Source organism: Galeopterus variegatus, unplaced genomic scaffold (genome assembly GCF_000696425.1).
Source record: "Galeopterus variegatus unplaced genomic scaffold, G_variegatus-3.0.2 Scaffold296, whole genome shotgun sequence".
Classification (NCBI taxonomy): Eukaryota; Metazoa; Chordata; class Mammalia; order Dermoptera; family Cynocephalidae; genus Galeopterus; species Galeopterus variegatus.
The window spans coordinates 475,904-497,395 of NW_007726407.1; the positions used below are offsets into that span (position 1 = coordinate 475,904).

The 21,492-nt window shown below is 37.0% G+C and overlaps 1 protein-coding gene across 1 annotated transcript in view; it reads right to left on the bottom strand.

Moving 5' to 3' along the window:
- LOC103586020 (histone deacetylase 9-like) overlaps positions 1-21,492 on the bottom strand; it is a gene marked incomplete at its 3' end in the record, with an annotated part of 533,085 nt that overhangs the window by 438,791 nt on the left and 72,802 nt on the right. The window contains exon 2 of the mRNA XM_008567140.1: positions 16,611-16,731. Coding sequence (XP_008565362.1) covers positions 16,611-16,635 — 25 coding nt within the window. The remainder of the gene's footprint in view (positions 1-16,610; positions 16,732-21,492) is intronic.

Sequence of the window (21,492 nt, forward strand, 5' to 3'; positions counted from 1 at the left end):
TCAATAAATGGTAGTTGCTCTTCAGCAATGTGTAATATTCCAGTTTTACTGAGAAAGCAACCCAGGCCCAGAACGATGGAGATACTTTGAACAAAGTAACCAATATCATTTTGCAACAGTAACCATGCTTTCCTTATGAAGAAAAATCACCCAAGATAATCACTGAATTTTTCATTGACTCCAAATGTCACATTTACTCCACTGATTTTGAATTACTGATTTGTAATTAACATACAATTTCAATTCATAAATTGGAAGAAGGAGGGAGGGGAAGCCCATAGTTGAGATTTTATAATCTTAAACATAAAAAAAAGAGTGATTTTAAAAACACACTTATTTTTATTTTCCCCTCCCTGCTCCCTAGAAACACACACTTTTAAAAAAAAAATATGGGGCCGGCCTGGTGGCGCACTGCTGCAGTGCGCCGCTTGTGAGCGCGGCGGCACTCCCGCCGAGGGTTCGGATCCCACATACAGACCGGCCGCTCACTGGCTGAGCGAGGTGCGGGCGCAACACCGAGGGTTGCGATCCCGTTGCTGGTCCCGGTCCGGCGCGGGCACGACACTGAGGGTTGCAATCCGTTGCCAGTCACGAAAAAAGACAAAAAGGAAAAAAAAATAAAAATAAAAATAAATATGTATTCTAATGTATCCTTGTAACAATTAATACCTAAATAAGATTAATTTGTCTCCTTTCAAGATATAACTTAAATATGTATTCTCATGTATCCTTGTAACAATTAATACCTAAATAAGATTAATTTGTCTCCTTTCAAGATATAACTAAGATTTTAGTTTTTATAACTAATTAGATAATACTTCCTCTTTTAGAAAGAATGTCATCTCCTAGATGGTAAGGATTTTATATTTATTTACTTTATCCTGCTCTTTTGCCCTTTCCTGATGCTTCCTTTCACAGTGGTTCTCAACACTGGTTGCACATTATAGTTATCTTCCTTGGAGATTTAACGAATACCCACGCCTATTCCTCACATAAGTAGAATTAAGTCAGAATCATTGAGATGGTGATTCTGGTTCAGATTTTGTTTTTGTTTTCTTTTTTTTAGTTCTCCAGGTGATTTTAATGCATAGTCCAAACTGAGAATCACTGGCTTCCTTGGTATCTTTCAAATAAGAAATAGTGTACTTTCTTCTCTTGTTGATTGCTAGCTGTAAATAAAGTTGTTTTAATTCTAACCGTAAAATCACTTGCTCTGAAAGCCAGTCTTGACCCTTATTGCAAGTTACCTTGACTTCCCTTGATTACAATCCAACACTTTTGTGAGATTTCTATTCCATTAATTTTCCTAATGAAGTTAGGTGGGATGAATTATGTAGGAATACTACATTATACACAGAAACTCAATTACAGTACTAAAAAAATAGGGCATGAAGGATACAGACTAGAGCAAGTTCTGCAGTATTTTTTAAGGGTTTGGGTATACACTAATTTTTAATAGTTGAAATTACAAATCTCAATAAAAAATGTGATTCTAAGAAAACAGGAAATACAGCACTATAACATTTAAAGTACTTCATGCAACCATATACCTGAACTCCTTTTTATTCAATACTCTAAACCCTTCAAATGAGCATGCAAGATACTGATTGTGGAACAAGAACAAGAAAAGCATAAGAAACTAATCTGGTAATAATGACAGGTAGCAAAAAAAGAATATAATTGATAACTTTTAAAGGCAGTAATTTTATTTTCCTGTGTTATTCAACAGTGCCTTTTTCTGCATAACCATTGTAAGAATGGTAGACTGAAGTAAGTTTCAGAGCACTCTGAGAGGAAGGGAGGAGAAAGACAGTTGGCCAAGACACCTCACCATTTACGTGTTATCTGTCACTTCAATATTTTAGTTTATAAACTGCTTAAAATGACAAAAATAGTGAACTATTCTGCCAATCTCCTTCTGCTAGCATAACCTCTCCAAAAACAGCCCTTTTCTGTCAGGGAAAGGTGGAGTAAGCTGGAAAAATGGTATACAAGAAAGGCCCCAAGGATTTGAAGGCAAATCAGGTTCACAAATAAAGGCAACAGAAGTTGAGAAAACTGTTAGATTTGTCTCCTTCAAACCGTTTACTTATCAAGTATGTAGAATCTTAAGCACAGATAGAAAAATTCAGGATAGATTGGTTCGTTTGCTAATTTAAATATTCAAAGACTTTTTAAAAAATGAATCATTTAAGTGACTGACAGCCATAAAGAGGGATAAGATACTGTCCCTGGAAGTTTCAATGAGGCTTGGTCCATGTCCTTCTACTCTTCTTTCTTCCATCTTTTAATTGATAAGGTGATGCTTGCTGATGTGATGCTACCCATGTTCTCAACTGTGGCCTCTCTTCAGATGATTCTCACATTCCTGTCTTTGTGTCTAACTTCTCTTCAGCAACTTTACTCTCAAGCAGAACTGTGGTTAACAATGTGAACTCTAGAATTAGGGTGGCTGGATCCAAATGCTATGTGTTCCACTTAATTTACTGTGAGACCTTGATAAAGCCAAACCATTAAGCTCTCAAAATCTCAGTTTCCCTATCTGTAAAATGGGAATAATAATAGTACCTACCTCAAGAGCAATGGAAAGAATTCAAGGACATAAAGAAAACAAAGTGGTAAAGCCCCTGGCTTGTGGAAAGAATTCAACAAACACTTGCTATCTTTTCCATCAGCATCCCTCACTCCCACTAACTCTACCATCATTCTCGAACTTCTAAATTACCTTTGTTACTTCCCATTGTGTTTTCTGTCTTCCAGTCAGTCACTATATCCTGCCTATTCTTCTTCTGAAATATTTTAGCTAAAAGCTTCCTCTCCATTTTTATTTCTCACTGAAGCCTGCTCCTAATACTTACAGGACCTAGAGCAAGAGTACAAATGGAAGCCCAGCTAGTATGTTTCTAAATTTTTAAAAAGTATAGATCAACCTATCAGCTGTTAAATAAAATATGTTCTACCTTCCTACCTTGAAAAAATATACCTTCATAATGACCTAGAGGGCCAGGTTAAAATTTAGAACTCTTAGACTCTTCAGGGTTCCAAGACAGAAGGTCTTAGCAAAAGGAAAACTGGTCCTAGATTTTGGTCCCTGGCCCCTGGTGCCTGCCCCCAGCAATGATCCCTTTTCCCCGGCTCCAGACCTCTGTGGATTCTCTTTCCATTACCCTCCTTTAATTTTTGCCTATTGAAATCTTACACATCCATCAAGAACATTTCAAACACTTCCTTCTCCAAATTTCCTTTAAGCCAGGTATGATCTCATCCTTCCCTGAGTATCCAAATTATTTTGTTTCCACATATCTTAATGGAGTTTATAGCATTCTGTCTTGCATTTTTATCAGTACTGTACCTGTATGTTTGTTTTCTTACTCTTCTATTAGATCAGAGGTTCTCTGTGTTCAGTGCTATCAACATGTAAGAATCTCCTGATGAGCTTTAAAATAAGAGGACCCGTGGGCTTCACCAAGGAACAAGCATAAGGTGGGGTGAGGGAATAGGCATGGGTCATTTTTAAAGCTCTGCTGTTGATGCTGTTGTGCAGCCAGTGTTGATAAGAATTGTATAAGGTTACCAATTCCTTGAGGGCAGGGAGACACGGTCTCTATTTTATTTCTGTACTCAACACATTCTTTTAAACTGGATTTAAGCTGATACATGCTTTCCCCCCTGCAAAACACTTTCTGGTCCACAGGCTACCCATAACCCTTATAGTTAATGAAATGATGTATATGAGACATGATGGTAGTTTAGGCTCTAGAATTATCTGAAAGGAGACATGCAAAGACTTAATCCAATAGTCTTAGCGAAGTCTCTTTTACCTTTATCCTAGCATTTATTCTGTATGGTAATCTCACCAACAACATAGCTAACTTATTAAAGGTATGGTCAGAAGGTTATTGCTAATACCTACCACAGCGTTTAGCACACAGAAGGCATGAAATAAAAGTCTGGTGAATGAGTGAATGAATGGAATGAATAGCGAATGTGTGAATAGAAATTACAAGCTAGCAAGACTTCAGAAATTAGTTCAGGTGTTCGGTAACTGAATAATGACCTCCCCAAGAGATATCCACATCCTCATCCCTAGAAGCCATGAATATCAAATTTTATGGCAAGAAAGAACTTTGCAGATGTCATTAAATAAAAAAAAATTTTTTTTTGTCTTTTTTCGTGTCCGGCAACGGATCGCAACCCTCAGTGTCGATTTTATGGCAAGAAAGAACTTTGCAGATGTCATTAAATAAAAAAAAATTTTTTTTTTGTCTTTTTTCGTGTCCGGCAACGGATCGCAACCCTCAGTGTCGCACCCGTACCGGACCGGGACCGGCACGGGATCGCAACCCTCGGTGTTGCTCCCGCACCTCGCTCAGCCAGTGAGCGGGAACTGGTCTGTATGTGGGATCCGAACCCTCGGCGGGAGCGCCACCTGGCTCCCAAGTGGCGCACTGCTTAGTGCGCCACCGGGCCGGCCCTCATTAAATAAAGATTTTGAGATGGAGAGCTTATTCCAGATTATCCAGGTGGTCCTTAACAGCAATCACATGTACTCGTACAAGAGGGAGGCAGAGGGAGATTTGACGCACACAGAAGAGGAGAAAGAGATGTGACCATGGAGGTAAAGACTAGAATGATACAGCCATAAACCAAGGAATGCCAGCAGCCACCAGAACCTAGAAGAGGCAAGGAATGGATACTTCCCTAAGGCCTCTGGGGGGAGCATGGCCTGGCTGACACCTGGATTTCAGCCCAGTTTCTAGAACTGTGAGAGAATGAATTTCTCTTCTTTAAGCCACAAGTTTATGGTAATTTATTATAAAAAGCACAGGAAAATAATACGAGATAGAAAACTGATATCTACAGAGGTAAAGTAACTTGTCCCAAACCCCAAAGTTAGTTAGGGCAGAGCTGGGTTTCTAATAGGAACATCCTGACTCCTCTGGGACACTCACTCGTGGTTGAGTCTATTTCACTGTGTTGCCTGCTATAAGCTATAGAGCCCATGGATTTCTGGGACTCTGATCTAAATCCGGATACCAAATACAACCTTTTCTATGGCCATGGAATGGAAACTGTGAAAAACGATAAATCCCTCATAGTAACCAATTTTATCTGTGACATACCTGATTGGACAAAATAACTTTGACAAAAATGACAAGACAAAGTTTCTAGTACAAGTTCCCGAAAGATACTCAGGGAAGATATTTTCATTAAACCATATATAGTCAATATACAGCAGCAAATGTCCATAGGTTAACTGGTGGGCGGGGGCAGGGGTGCTCACAAGAAATGCTGGCATGGCAAATGGTATAAAAACACATCAAAAAGGTAAAGAAAGGCAACTAAGTCACTCACTATTGGGGGTGTGATAAAGTAGGGACCTGGCCTATAATAAGAAAGAGGATAGCATAATTCTATTTGCTCAAAAGTAAGCAAACCTTGAGACAGAGACAAAATTGGAAATTGTGATAGAACCAGGAAATGATAGCATATATCTCATCAGTGTAGGAAGACCTATGGACATCAGATTTTACACCGCCTTAAGTTGAATGTCCTCCCAAAACTTAATTCCCATTGTAAGTGATGAGGGTAGGAAATCCTATTATGGTAATTGAAAGGTGAGCCTTGAAGAGGTGATTCAGTTGTAGGACCTTGCAGTAGTAAATGAATTAATAATGGTGGTCAGGAGCATGGTTCTGGGCGCTTTAAAAGGAGAGTGAATGAGGAAGTATCTCTCTCTGCTCCATCATTTTCTACCATGTGAGACCCCTGTGTTGCTGAAAAGCCACCACACAAGAAGCCCCTACCATAAGACTTCCCAGCCTCTGAAACTGTAAGAAATAAATTTCATTTTCTTACAAAGACAAATTACTCAGTTCCAAGTATTTTGCTATAAGCAACAGAAATGGACTAATACATATGGTGACATTAATAAAAGCATAGTTATAGATCACAACTGGGGGAAAAAAGCACAATTTATGTGTGATCATTCTAAATGAACACTTGATACTTTACTTCTTTTTTACAATTGTACCATTTATGTACCAATATAACAAATTTGTGACGTATTTTCCAAATGAAGAAACTAGGACAAAGGGAGATTTAGTGAATGACAGATAGATGACAAGTGTTTCGAGAGCTTGTGTTTCAGTCTTTGGGCTTTTACTAATGATTTCTCATATATATTTGTATAATTTCTCATTAATAGATAAACAGACAAGGTAAGAAAATATCCAAGGCAAAAAGATGTGGGTTTATTTAGACTTAACAAGTACGAACACTTTCTTTCCTTAGGGGTGGGGGATGGAGAATGGTAAGGAATATAAGAGAAGCAGAAACAAAAAGATCAAAACCTCTTCACTCTACATATTGGTTAAGAACATATAACTATAACAGGATGTAAACATTTCCTTAATGATCCTGCAATTATAACAAGAAAAATAAACAATCCAACCTTAACATGTCCCTCCTCCCTAAAGACCTCAGCTTTACCTTGTAGTGTAAGAATTAGTCACTCATTTAGACTAGGGCAAGTCCCTATGGATTCAGAGAGTTTGCAATCAACTAATGGGTTATGGCGTTATTGTCAGTGGACGTTACCCCACAGGAGGCTGGACCGTTGCATCATTCAAGGGAAAGACATACTTGTTGTGTGTGTGACAAACAAAAGCCCACCCAAAGAGACTTCCCAAAGAGCTCTGAGTGAAAGACACACAGTGCTTACCTATTCCACATCTGTTCTTCCCATGATCTTTAGAAAAATGGACTTCCTGGGAAGCCCATTTAATAGATATATTCCAAAGTAACAGATAACTTTCTCCATCAAATGCCATATTGCAACACTGTTAAATAATAAAGCCAAAAGCACTTCTTTGAGGGGAATACACAGAAAGTTTATGATCCTAATTTAAACTTCATAAAGACTTCAACTATTATATTAAAGCATTTATAAATTCATCATTTGATATAAGATGAAACTAAAACAGATTGAAAAGTCATAAATTTTTAACCAGTTATTTTCCTTTTTACAATTTTACTGAAGGTCCTCAGAAATTTGTATACAAAAAAAGTTACTGTTGGGCCGGCCTGGTGGCACACTGCTACAGTGCGCCGCTTGGGAGCGCGGTGGCACTCCCGCCGAGGGTTCGGATCCCACATACAGACCGGTTCCCGCTCACTGGCTGAGCGAGGTGTGGGAGCAACACCGAGGGTTGCGATCCCGTTGCCGGTCCCGGTCCGGTACGGGCGCGACACTGAGGGTTGCGATCCGTTGCCGGACACGAAAAAAGACAAAAAGGAAAAAAAAAAAAAAAGTTACTGTTAATTACTCAGTATGCAAAAAAGTACAATAATTTTTAAAAGTTTAAAGAATGTTGGACCAAGGAATTATCAACTACATTAAAACAACTTCCTGCTTACTCACAATTCAAAATCCTTTTGCTCTTTCCACTCTTCTTAACTACAGTGTATACTTGTTCTGGGGAGGGAGGTGGTTTATAAGCACCGGAACATGGAGAAGTTCATGTTACTAAAAGGAAAAAGTGTGCTAGGTCTGCTCCTGCCACTGTGCTAGCTAAGGCAGATCCAAACTGAGCAACTTCTCCACATTCTGGGAACTCAGTATTAGACAACAAGTCTTGCAGACAGTGATCAGCCTATTGCAATGTTTATCATTCAAGAAATAGCAATCCACCTTAGAAAGAGAAGAAAAAAAAATTTCACTGTATAGCACTACACAGAGGCAAAACAATATCTCCAAGTTGTCATTCAGAAGAGGTGAAAAGAACAGAGTCAACAAATGAGTAAATAAAAGGGAACAAAGAAAAGAGACATGATTTATGGCAGAGATGAAGCAGCTTGGTTTTGCTCAGATATATTCAACTGCCTCCTCCTCCCCAATTCCACACCCCCAACACCACTATCATCAGCCTTGTCACAAAGTGGCCTTTCTTCTTCATTTATATGACTCCTTTTACATACTAGACTGTGCATTACTTAACTAAAACATGAATAAAATAGCCAACTGCTCACTTTATACCAAAAAAAAAAAAAAAAAAGGATCTTAGAAAGATGCCCCTTGCCCTCAAAAATCTCAGTCTATTAGAGATGACAACCCCCAGCTGCAGGAGATAAGTTTCCGAATTGACCGAGGTAACCGATGTCAGCATCACCCAAGAAGGCTTCACAGAAGAATGGAGTAGGTGCTGGGTCTTGAAGGATAAGTAAACAGGGCACTCCCAGCAGAGAGAAAGGTACATTCCCAGTCCTGCAGGCAGGAAAGCTGAACCTGGGGAAGACACGCAACTCACATGGTGACCAGGACAGGTTCATTGAGGAGAAAAAAGATGACAAGCCTGAAAAGGATGTGGGGTCCTTAAATAGAGATAAGAGAGAGCCACTGACATTTCTTAAACAGGGCAGTGATTTGAGCAGATTTAGGCTGAAGTAAGATTAATCTCATAGTAGAAAACAGACTTGCTACCAGGAAGCTCAGAAACAGATCTATTCCTTTTCCAGCAACTTTACAGAACTTAAGCACATGTACTAAGAGTATCTACTCTACCCAATTTCCCTTAATTTCCCTTTTTCCAGTCGTATTTCATTTTTTAAAACTTATTATATAGACCCCAAATCCTTTTTGAAGTTATCAAGATAAAAAATTTTAAAAGAAAGAAAACTAACAAAGGTAGGAAGGCAGATGGATTACCAGTTCTCCCAACAGAAGGGAAAGTGAACTCTTGACATACTTTATTGAAATTCAGACACTCAATAGCACACATCACCTAACACAAGTCATGGTATGCATTATTGTTCCTCTTTCCATAATTGGCTTCCTGAATTTTTCTACTAATTTCTAGGTCCTTTCACTGATACACCATGACCCTTTAAAATCTGCTTTCCAATTTATTGTTTCACTTTACACATAAAGCCAAAGTAAGATACACTCAATTTTCCCTCATTAAAAAAAAATGAAGCAGGGCCGGCCCCGTGGTGCACTCAGGAGAGTGCAGCGCTTGGGAGCACAGCGGTGCTCCCACCGCGGGTTCAGATCCTATATAGGAATGGCCGGTGCGCTCGCTGTGGTGCGCTCGTGAAGCAGGGCCGGCCCCGTGGTGCACTCGGGAGAGTGCAGCGCTTGGGAGCACAGCGGCGCTCCCACCGCGGGTTCAGATCCTATATAGGAATGGCCGGTGCGCTCGCTGTGGTGCGCTCGCTGGCTGAGCGCGGTGCGGGTGACACCAAGCCAAGGGTTGCGATCCCCTTACCGGTCACAAAAAAAAAGACAAAAAAAAAAAAAAATGAAGCATGATAATATAGACACAGGATATAGATACACTAAAAAATAACATAAAAATTACCCAAAAAGAATTTTCATATCTATGCACTTTTATTTTCTTAAAGTAGTTTTTAAAATATCTCAATCATAATAATCTATTTAATACAACATATAATGACAGGAGATAAGACTCCAGGAAGAACTATTTCACAAGCACTGGGTTAATTTATTTCAACAGGCAGTATACCCTGAATGATAATAACCTACCCCAACATGTCTACCTATGTTCATGAACACAAAGGGCAAACATTTGGAAACCCAGTGACAAAATCAAACAAGTAATGACAATGACTTGCAATATTTTTTTCTATCAGATAGAGATTTTTGAAAGAGGGGTTCAGGATAAAGTTCTGGCTTTTCCAAGTTGTACAGCAGTCTTAGATCTCCAGAAAGCACTGGAAATTTGAAGAACAGAAGAACACAGGTAAGATAATCAAGTAGCCTTTCCAGTAACTGCAGACTCAGAAGGTGTCACCAACTTTTATTAAACATGCTTACATTCATAGAGAGTCCAAACTCATGACTAGTTTTTCTCATTAATAATTTGTCATTTCAACATTTCTTGAAGAACAATTTCTTCTGTGAGTGAAAGATAAAAGGTGAGGGCTCATGTATCTGCCACTGTGATTACCTGTACTCTCACAGGACTCACAGAATTCCAAAGAGGATGAACTTATCAGGGCAAATTCCAACTCTAAAGGAAGATCCCCAGCTTACCCAGAGTACTTTCCAGCAGAATTGCAAAATGGAGATAAAAAGAAGGTTTGCTTGGAAGTTAAGAGTCTGGGAGAAAAAGTTAGTTATGCAACGCATTGATAACTATGGAGCAACCATCTATCATAAAAGGAAAGAGCCTTATATAATCAAGTGCCAGAAAGTTAACATGCAAACAGATTTAAAACAATTTCACAGACTACTTCAGAGTTTCTCGATTTCCTATAAATCAATACAAGATTTTAGAGAAAAACTCACCAATAATTTAGTTATGAGTCTTTTATTTTGGATATTAAAGTAACTCCAAAGCAACACAAATCAACACATGGGCATGCATTATAAAACTTACTGATCATAATTTACAAGGACAAGCATGGTAAAATCAAAACCATAACAATGCCTAACCTATTAGAAATTCAAAATTTTGTAAATCTAAATAGAAAAGACATACAGAATCAAGAAAATAAGGAGGGCAGGGTGGGTGGGAAGACAGTTAAAATGTAATTACAACATGTAAGAAGAAACAAACACAAGTATTTTGCTGATAAAAGAGAACTTCACACTTCTCAGAATTCACCATCTTACTAACAATTTTATTTAACATACTTCTTAGCTTCCTAACTCTACAACAAATTAGAAGCAATAGATTGCAAATGGAGAAGACTGCTTGCTATATACTGACATTTTCAAAAGATGACAGACAAAAATTAAGAAATATACAGAAAACCATAGAAGGTAAAGCATTTAGGGAGTATTTAGCATAAGTGCAGGTTACATATCTCCACATACCTCTGTATTCCCTTAAAATTGTTACAGTTTTGTAACAAACACAAGCACACCTCACACTCACACTTGCATGCATGCACACACAAACACACACACAGTTTTGACTCTTAAGAACAAACCCTAGACTATACAGTAAAAACAAATAAACAATAAATAAATAAATAAATAAATGTTGCACATAATGCTATAAACAAAAGGCTGTCCATGTATCTTTTTCAGAGGTACCAAGATCTTCCTCATGGAGCTTCAGAAAACACATAACCTAGCATCATTTCATAATTGTGTTCATGAAAAGATCAATATAAAACAAGTATTTATCAACTATTGTATATTTTGGCTTAGGTTTTCATATTTAAAACCATGAAGGTGTTTAAAATTGCGATCCCAATATGCAACAAAGAGCAAACACAAGAATTTCAAATATTAAGTTTAAAGTACTTCTTCCTCAGCGTATGTACAATTATAATTTCAGATAATCTGACATGACTTTTATACACTAATTGAGGGCACATAATATTCTACATCACACAGTTTCTTCCCATTTTTTGGAGAATTCCAACTAGCATCAAGAACTTGAATGTTCTAATCACTACAATAGTCATTATCTATTCAGCATGATTCAAAAAGAAAGGCTTACTAAACCAACTCTTAAAAAATGTAGGTAAGCTGATCTGCCCTGATTTCAATGTGTTTCTATCTCTTTAAAGAAACCTTACTTAACTCTTTAATAATTGGTTTAATCAAGAGTACATTAGGAAATACTCCACCTCTTGTAAGCAATACCATGTTTGAACTCCTAGGTATAAGTGTTCAAGACAAATATGGAAGCTGTTCACCAAACTTCTTTCCTCCTCTTCCTGGGGTACTGCTAGGCTACATTTTCCAGCCTGCTTTGTAGTTAGGTGTGGCCATGTGACCAAACTCTACCCAAAGAAATGTGAACAGGAGTGATGTGCCCATGGAAACTTCCTACACACAATCCACTTCTCCCATTTCCCTTCCATCAGCTTGATGTAGAAATGCACACTGACCTTAGAATCCATGAGTTGAAGAAGTATAAGCCACACGTTGGAAGCTGTCTAAGGCACTGGATAGTCGAGAGAGAAAAACAACCCACCACTCAGGAATTCCCTTCCAGTCTTCAATGAGCAAAAAATAACCTTCTTTTCTGTTTGAACTACATTATGGCATTGGTGTGTAATGTTACGATCATAAAAATAACAAGAAATATACCCACCAAGAATGAGCCACCAAAATTAATTATGGAAAGCAAATGTGAGAACAAATAAATGTGCAAAATAAACTTAAACCAAAAACTTTGGGAGAAGGGTTCACTATTAAAGCACTGTCCCTCAGGAATTGGAGAGTGAATAATACGCTTTCTCTGTTTATGTTTCAAACTTGATTTTCAGATTGAGAAGTTTAGACTTAGAAATAGCAAAAGAACGAATCACTTAACTGTGGAGTTAAAGCAGTAAAAAAAAAAAAATCCAAAACAATATTTAATAAATTTAACATGCAATGCTTCCATTATTAATGTACCCTGTGACCAAATTCTGTTACAACAAACTTCAAGGGACTAATTTATTTTATTATCTTGGAATATTTTTCCTGAATACTACTTGAAATAGATAATTGGCCCAGAGCCTGAAAATATTTTATTATACAGAGCTTCTTGTAATGGTATATGACCTGTATTTCATTAAAAAGCCAACTGATTATACCCACGTCAGGAAGTCATAACCTACTTGATTTGTCCTATGACTCCATTTAATTTAACATTCATTTTTTATGGTAACATTCTGTGAACAAACGGAAGAAAAAATACCCACTTGGACATTATGATATTTGTTTGTAGCTTTGTCCTGGTTTTAGTTTCCTACTTAATGACTAAATGGCACTACAGTGGGTAATACACTGAAGTAAAAGTGGTGAATCATTAAAGAGTTCGTAAATTTTAAAAACAGGGGCAAGTCTTCTGGGTCCCATATGCTTCTAGAAAACCCGATGTTGTGCTGTATTAATTGAACCGTGAAGCTTTTATTAGTCCTCTTTTAAAATGCTTGCAGTGAAGCTTTTATTAATGCTTGCCCTCAAATTGTTTATACTGCTTAGCATTTCCAAAACAATTTATATTTCAAAGAACTTTTTGATCATTAGTTAAACCTACTCTACATTTCTATAAGGGAATTCAGCTGTTTAGCAAAACAGAGGCATGAAGGGAAATCTCTTAACCAATTTTTGCCCAAGATGTGCCAGTGAGAAAATGAAGAGAATATAGTATCTTGTTACAAAAACTTTTAGCTTATAAAAATAGCCTGGTCCTTTCACTCCATATAGGTAAGAAGTTGTTACAAATGTTCCCACAATGTCGAAGAAAAGGGAAACAAGCTACCTTTATACCGTGGGCTTTGAAAACTAATGTTATAGGGCTTTGCAACACAGCTATGGTCACTCTACCCTCCAAACTTACCTAGGAGCCCACAGGCACTGCACAATTCTAGGGGGCATCATGCACACTGTGTTCTATGCTTAGAAAATTCCCTTTGATGCATTTTCATCAAAATAACATCATAAATATTAGATCCACCAAAATTAAAAGTCACACTGGAATTGTTTTAGGGTTGATGTTGCCCAAATTTTTTACTCGTTAAAAACATCCAGGCTTAAATCACGTTTTCTAGAATCTTGGGATCATTCTGAAAATCTGCCCTGGGTTGAAATAGGCTCAAACTTCTTTGCAGGAAAAAAAAATGCACTCTATATGAACCTCTTTGGTCCACCTCCCCATAAAAATGGGATTGCCTAGATAGCAGAGAATACATGTAAGCCACTAAGAATTCTCTCCACAAATCATTACCTCCTTTAGGTTTCAACAGCATTAGCTTTTTAAAAATTTATCATCAGAGAGCAAGATAACAATTATCATATCTTAGCTCATGGGAGAGATACTTACATTGAGATATGATTTTATGATGCATTTTATGTTTTTATAAAGTCTCAAAATGAGAAACACTAGTGCTGACAGACTGAGAGCATTGCTGCACTTTGGCAAGTCACAGTGAAGAGCACTATGCGTTCCGTTATTTAGTACTCCTGGTAAAAATTTTGTTACTATAAATAGCATCCATACTGCTATACAAAAGAAATTAATTTCTGGTCCTATATTTACTAAAATACTTAATACACTGAACGGATCAAAATTATTAACATTTCCCTCTCTCCCACTAAAGGGTGTTGTCCATGAGGGTAGAAACCATGTTTTCATACTTTTTGTGTCCCTACTGGGTAGCATATTGCCTGGCACAAAATAGATGATTAGTAAGTTTTGAATTAATTAATAGCTTAATTGCAGCAGCTAGCTGCCAAACTTATCCAGATAGTCTTCCCACCATTCAGGCTCCTCAGTGCCTAAAAGCAATACCCAATAATGTTCTAACATTACTGGGGCAACAAGATTAAAATAAAAACAAGTGAATTCTATATACAAAAATCAGCACTTGTGTGACTGAATACATGATCAAGACAGTAATAGTTTGTACTTGATATCAACTGTATTTGAATATGGATGGGGAACTTTTCTGCGAATGGTGTCAATGCACGAGGAAAACAAGAATTCACACTAGCCCAGAACTAATTTTCAAGACAAATATAAATACTCAAAAGCAAAATATATGGAGGGTGATTGCATAAGACCAATTTAATTTTCTTTTTAGATAGTAAAAAAAAAAAAAAAAAAAAGATGTAAGAAAATCCTTAGACCTTTTCTAAGTCAAACAATCAGGTTATTTCTCACCAGTAGAATATATATGGCACCATAAGATACAGGCTAATAACAACAGAAGACTATTTTTATGTTTGCAACAAGATCATTTTTCCTTTATACATGCAAGGTGCGTTTCAAGTCTTTGATTATAGTTTGTTACGCGCAATAAATAAGACTCCCACCCACGTGTCCCATTTTCTGTGACCTTCCTCAACTTCAGATTTCATTCATGAGAACCTCCCAGAGTTGACTGAGACCTCTGTATAATGTTGTTCTTAACAGAGAAGTACACAAGGAAATTTTATTGGCCCTAAAGTCAAATGGGCTTTACTCAATGGTCATCTCATTTATCCCCCACTTTTTCCCCTTTCCTAACTAAACAATTATCATGGCTGACAAGAATTTCCTCATCAAACTAGCAGCCTCAAAGGATATTTTCATATTATAAAACCAATATTCCTGGGGGGGAGGGTATGTCAACTTCCATTGCTAAATATTACCATAAGAAAAAAATATTTGCCCATGGTGGCTCTAAATTAATTGTCTCTTAAATTATGCCATTTTGAAATATCAATTAATATACAAATATATAATGTTTAAAATGCAATAAATAAAAATGCAAACATTAAAGTTCATCTCAACAGAAAGGATAATAATACTATACTATAACTATAACGAGCAATGCAGCTCATAGAACACACATCAGCAGGGCTATCTGTGGGGGGATGGGGAGGATGGGTGAGAAATGGTATAGGAGCTAGACCTGTAGTTCCCCAAGTGTGTTCCCCAAGGCAACAATAGCATCACCTGGAGAACTGTAAAAATCACAGTTCCTGGGCCCCACTCCAGATCTACTAAATCAAAAACTACGGGTATGGGACTTTTTAAAATAAACTCTCCAAGTGATGTTAATGCATGCATAAGTTTGAGAATAACTTGGCTGTAGGGACTCAGAGATAAGAGGCCTACACTACATGACACAATGCCAATTATACATCATGGTTGTGACTAAAGACTATGGGATTTTTTTACTACATCATTTAGAATCAACAATTGCAGTTATACTTTTCAATGGATTCCAGTTCCAAATTCAACATACAAGTTGGCAGCCTGTTGGGGATGTGGAGAAAAGCTGATGAGACAGTGGAATTCCTGAGCAGCTAATTGGGTGTGGCACTCCAGAGAGTGAAAATCCTGGCAAAAGTTTTCCCCTTATAAACCCTGAATATAATATTACATAAGTTTCAACCTAAAGAGTTAACTAACTCAAAGATATCAATATGCTGAAAAATAAATAGAAATAAATACCCCTAGAATGATCCACACAGAAAAACCTTTTAAACTGTGTGTGTCATTAAAATGTGGTATCTGACCCTACTCCATCATTCTCAGAACTTGGATTGTGTTTGTTCCCAAAGTGACACCCTGTTCCTGAAGGAATGGGTGTTGGCTTGCTGATCACAGCGCTACATGGGCCACACATATCACTCTGGACTTGGAGGAAGCAGGTGCTGAGATTATAATTACATATGTATGTAGGAAACAGAAGTGTCAGCAAAGAAGGGTGGGGAGGAAAAATATCCTTCCTGTGTGTCAGAGACGGAGGCGAAGTCAGTCCACAAGCTGACTTCCAAACCCCACAGTATAATTTAAAACCACATAGACATGTATTAGGTCAGAAAGATTACGGGTGCAAATTAGATTCCTATATCACATTTAATATTCATAACATCATAAAATTTAATCTAAATGTTGCATTAGAAGCAGAAGGATTAAAACCTAATGCTCAGACAATAATGCAAAGAAAATTACTTGCCCAGGAGACAAACTGGGTTAAGTAAGAGAGGATTAGCTATAGAATGCAAAATTCAAAATGTATTGTTATATCAACCAATCTTCATCAGAAAATAATGTTCCTTTATGATTTAAATTGCTTGGTTTGAAGCAACACAAAGCAACATCTTTCACATAAAGTCTGTTAATGGTTTAAAAAGCAAGCAGACTGACCAGGCTGCACTGGCGAGCTCATCATGGGAATCCAAAGGATGGATGGGCTCAGATGCGGATTCACAGTCTTCCTTTGCTCAGCTGGTGGTGGTGGTCCAAGAGAAGCTTGCAGAGGAGAAACCTAGAATGTAAGAAAAACGCAATGTGTGAGATACATGCTAGGTCAGGTCACACCAGAAAATAAACATACACAACTGGCCTCGAGTCTCAATTCAGCCACAGCGTGGCTTGGGTTTTTTAGGCAGTCCTGTCAACCTCCCAGGTCTCTAAGTCTTCATCTATAAAACAACAAATTTACTTCTTGCTTATAGCACACTGAAATAAAATAATAAGTGTGGAAGGAATCTGAGTGAGAAAGCACTTCACATAATTATAAGAATTTTACTATTTACTATTCACTATAATTTGTTTGCTATTATCATTTTTGTAGAAATTTAAAATCTTTTTTTAGATGTTTGGGTAAAAGTATCTCACTACATGGCATTTTTAACTGTCATTGTCAAACACTTCCTTCTAGAGACAGGACCTCTTGGCAAAAATGTTTAATAAACTAAGAAGAGGAACAAATAAGCGTAAACTGTAAGAGTGAAAGAAAATTCCCATTACAGTTTCTATTTCTTCTTCAAGTCTTTTGCAATATCCTTCCAGCCAAAAGTAATAACAGCCATTGGCTTTCTAGAAGTCACACTAACAGGATGGACTTCTTGAAAGGAATTTAAGGGACTTTCTGCTTTTAATCTTAATGTACTGCCACTTCTAGACACTTAGAGGAAAAGCAATTAAAAGGACATTTTCCTAACAGTTTACTGGAATGTCAAATTTTAAAAAAAGGAGCTTTTAACATATACTTAATGAGTTTCTTACTAAAATAGTATATCCCAATTACACTATTTTTATAGACAGATGCTATAATTCTGAGAATTGAACATCTCTTTATCTTGAGAATCCAACATACTTATTGTGACTCGTTTTCCCATTAGTATTTTGAAACTGTGATTCCTATTTTTGCCCAAACGTATAAAGCTGAATATACACATTTTCTTTGAAGAATGATATAATATCACCAAGAATACCTATAATACTAAATATGGTCTCTAAAAAAATACATGCTACTTAGTTATTAAAACAGCTGAGTAGAATTATCAGATCTAGCAGGCTACTTCTCATCACATTTTTAGTGCTGAGTAAGTAACAACATTTAGTAACAATAAAAATGTACATCTTATAAATCTTCAAAAATCATACGGATGTGCTTATTTTATTAGCATTACCTAAAGAATCTTAATTTCCATGTCGATGAGAAACAATAAAAATGTACATCTTATAAATCTTCAAAAATCATACGGATGTGCTTATTTTATTAGCATTACCTAAAGAATCTTAATTTCCATGTCGATGAGAAAGGAACATCTCTACAAAAAGATGAAAAATGAAGAGCAGAAAATTTTTTGTTTTATATCAGGAAACAGACATTCTGACGTTTGCTTTAAATAAAAAGATGTCAATGCCATATTTATTATAATAACAACATCATTTGCATAGTTCTTTATAGTTACAAAGTGCTTTTAGATATTTCACCATGTCTGATACTGTTTTCACAAGAACAATGCTAATAGATAACTTGTAATTCCCCCCACCTTCCCACCCCCACCTGATAGGTGAGAAAATTAAGATGTCACCTGCTCTATAATTAAAAATAAATACAGCAAAATAAAAATTAAATTAACTTGGATTTGAATTTATAAACTACCTTAAATTAACAAATGTGGGCTTCAAGATTTTTGTCATTCTTATTTTTTTTACATTGTAGTCTTCATAAACACTCTTGATACAATCTTGATTCTCAGTGACACAGTTTGATTTCGAATTAAGAATAACAAACAGCAAAGGACAGAAAACATTTAGAGTAAGTAAAGCAGTTCTGAAAGCTGCCTTCCATCAAGGGCATAGTTAGTCTTTAAAAAAAAATTTTTTTTTAATTTTTAATGTCATTTTTTATAATTGATACTTGTATATGTACAAAAGCAATTCAATATAACCAATAATTTGCAACAGTTTAATAGTGGTAACTTATGCCATTTTTTTCCACAAACACACATAATGACTGTCCATGACATGCTGATTTGTGACTAGGTATCTAATTGTTAGATCTTGACTTCATAGCCTCAGATCTGAATTGCAAAATCAATCTGGGATGGGAATATGAATTAGGCTTCCAAATATCAACTCTTTTTGAAATTTAAAAAACTCTCTTTGCCATTCACCTTTTTAATAATTGCCTAATCATGACATATTCTTCTAACTTTTTGATAAAGTCTTGTTAACTGAACACTATTATAAAGAAATTCAATAGGGATTTCTATGTTAATATGCACTTGTTTCCATTTATTGCATTTCCATTTCCAATAAGCCACATTAAACCAAAGATATTGTTACATCGACAGCTGCACAACTGGAATATGGTCATGTAAACAGCTCTCCTAAAATGTTTCAGGAGTATAGACCTGCTATAGATACATGCACGTCAAGTGTGTGGATGTATCCAAGGCTATACATGCTTCCCTCTCCCCATGGCCACACAATCAACACATCAGCAGCCCAATCCACACCTTTTAAGGACAAAACTGATACAGAATTTTACATAAATTAAGACCATTTTTAGCTGCTTGGAAAAGAAAGAGGGGTCAGTAGTTAACATTTGCCAATGAGAACGGGCAATTTATTCTCGAATCTTCCCACACTTCTTTATCTAAATGTGCCACATAGAAATATACTTTAGAGGGGCCGGCCCGTGGCTCACTTGGGAGAGTGTGGTGCTGATAACACCAAGGCCACGGGTTCAGATCCCTGCATAGGGATGGCTGGTTAGCTCACTTGGGAGAGAGTGGGGCTGACAACACCAAGTCAAGGGTTAAGATCCCCTTACTGGTCATCTTTCTAGAAAAAAAAAAAAAAGAAAGAAATATACTCCAGAACGGGAAAAATTTTCTCTTCATATATTAGTAAACTAGCTTCCAAGGGGGTAGATAACCAAAAAATGAACAGAAAAATAATGAAGATTGTTACTGAGTATGGATCATCAAAGCAAATAATAGAAATATATCTGCTTTCAACTAACAATTAATTTGAACATGTGTTTGCCCATGTTGTAAAAATATATATGTGTACATTTAAGGAGACAAATACATGTGCAGCATAAACAAAACTGCTGCTGTGAATCCTTTGCCTCTTGAGATCCAGGAAAGGTTATATTGTCTCTTGATTATATTTCTCGAGCTATTTCGAACCATGATAAGGGACTAAGGGTTTTTGCTTCAAAAAGATAATCTCTAACTACAGGTTGGTTAGCTTCCTGCAAGTAAGTTAGTGCTATAATATCCTGGGATATAGCACAGGTCAACAACCCAAGGCAGTGACCTCTTGTAAATTTTTAGCTTGCCCATGGAGCCAGGGAAAGAGACCACTAGCACATTACATTGTCCCAGCCCACCTTACTCTCATTAACATCACCTGTGGTGATCTTGGCAGAGGTGCTTTAACCATTACACCTACATGGTGGTTCAATAGTAATAATGTTGCAAATCAGCAGAGTTTATAGGTCACAAAGAATTTATACTTGGAGTATCTCCTCTGATCTTCACAACAGCCTTTTAGAGTACACCAAATAAACTACTATTATTCTCATTTTAGAGATGAGGAGTCCCAGGCTTGTGCACAGACAGTGGCTGGTAAATGGAAGGGCTGGTATTCTGACTCTTAGCTGAGTGCTCTCTTTGTTGTATCACAAGGAATTATAGGCCATTCTAGCAGAGTTGTCTGAATATCAAGACCCTGCCTACCTAGTCATCATCGTTTCATAATGGCTCATTGAGTCCCAGGTCTTCTTTACTAAAGAACCTATCTAGCCATTGACTAGGTTGAACTCAATCACAAGTAATGATAACATGAAGCAAAAAGTTGGAATAAATATCTCAAGACATGACACAGCAGAAGCTTTCAAATTTGACTTAGACTTCGTGTTCCTTGAATATCATACTATTCCTTTTGGTTTTAAAACTATATTCTGAGTTTCTTATTATAATTTTCTTTCCTTTTTTTTTCATTTTGGGCAATTGGTATTATTTTGGACAGTGTGCTACTAAGAAAGCAGAATGTTTTTATTGTTTATGTAGCTGACAAAAACGCTTTCTTTGTATCTCTAATATATCTTTCCCAGAATTAGGGCAAGTCATAGGTTCAGCCTACAAAGCCATTCACACTCATCCACAGGGGCTTCTTCTCAGATGGAGCCATTAGCCCTGCTTTTCTACAGAGTACACTTCATAAGCTGACTCAGTTTATCACATCCACTGTACAGATAGTTTATTGGTGAAATAAACTACTGTGCTAGTGTATTGAGCACCAAGAGATTCATCAGACCCCCATTCTCTCCTATGGCTCAGAATCTGAAATTCTGTCATAATTTCATCTTTGCAGGAAAGCACTAGAAAATTGCTCTCAACATTCTACTCAACAACCCTTATTGAGTACATACAAGACACTCTGTTACCCACTATGGAAACCTCAGATCCCACTTTTTTTTTTTTTTTTTACTGATTATGCATATTCATGAAGTACAAAGCTGACTGTCATCACCTGTGCCCAAGATGTGATGGTCAGATCAATACTATCAGCATGCCCATTACCAAAAGATTGTAATTATTCCCTGTTGTTGCTTTGCCTCCCATGGATTTGTCACCCCTTTTCCCCTGGGTGATGGAGCCACCAAAGATTACTCAAAGCCCATCTCTTCTGAACAGTGAGAAGCCCCAAAAAGGGATTAATCTCCCAGAACCCTCGAGATAGAGGCACTCCTTCCATTTGGGAAATTAACCACGAATTG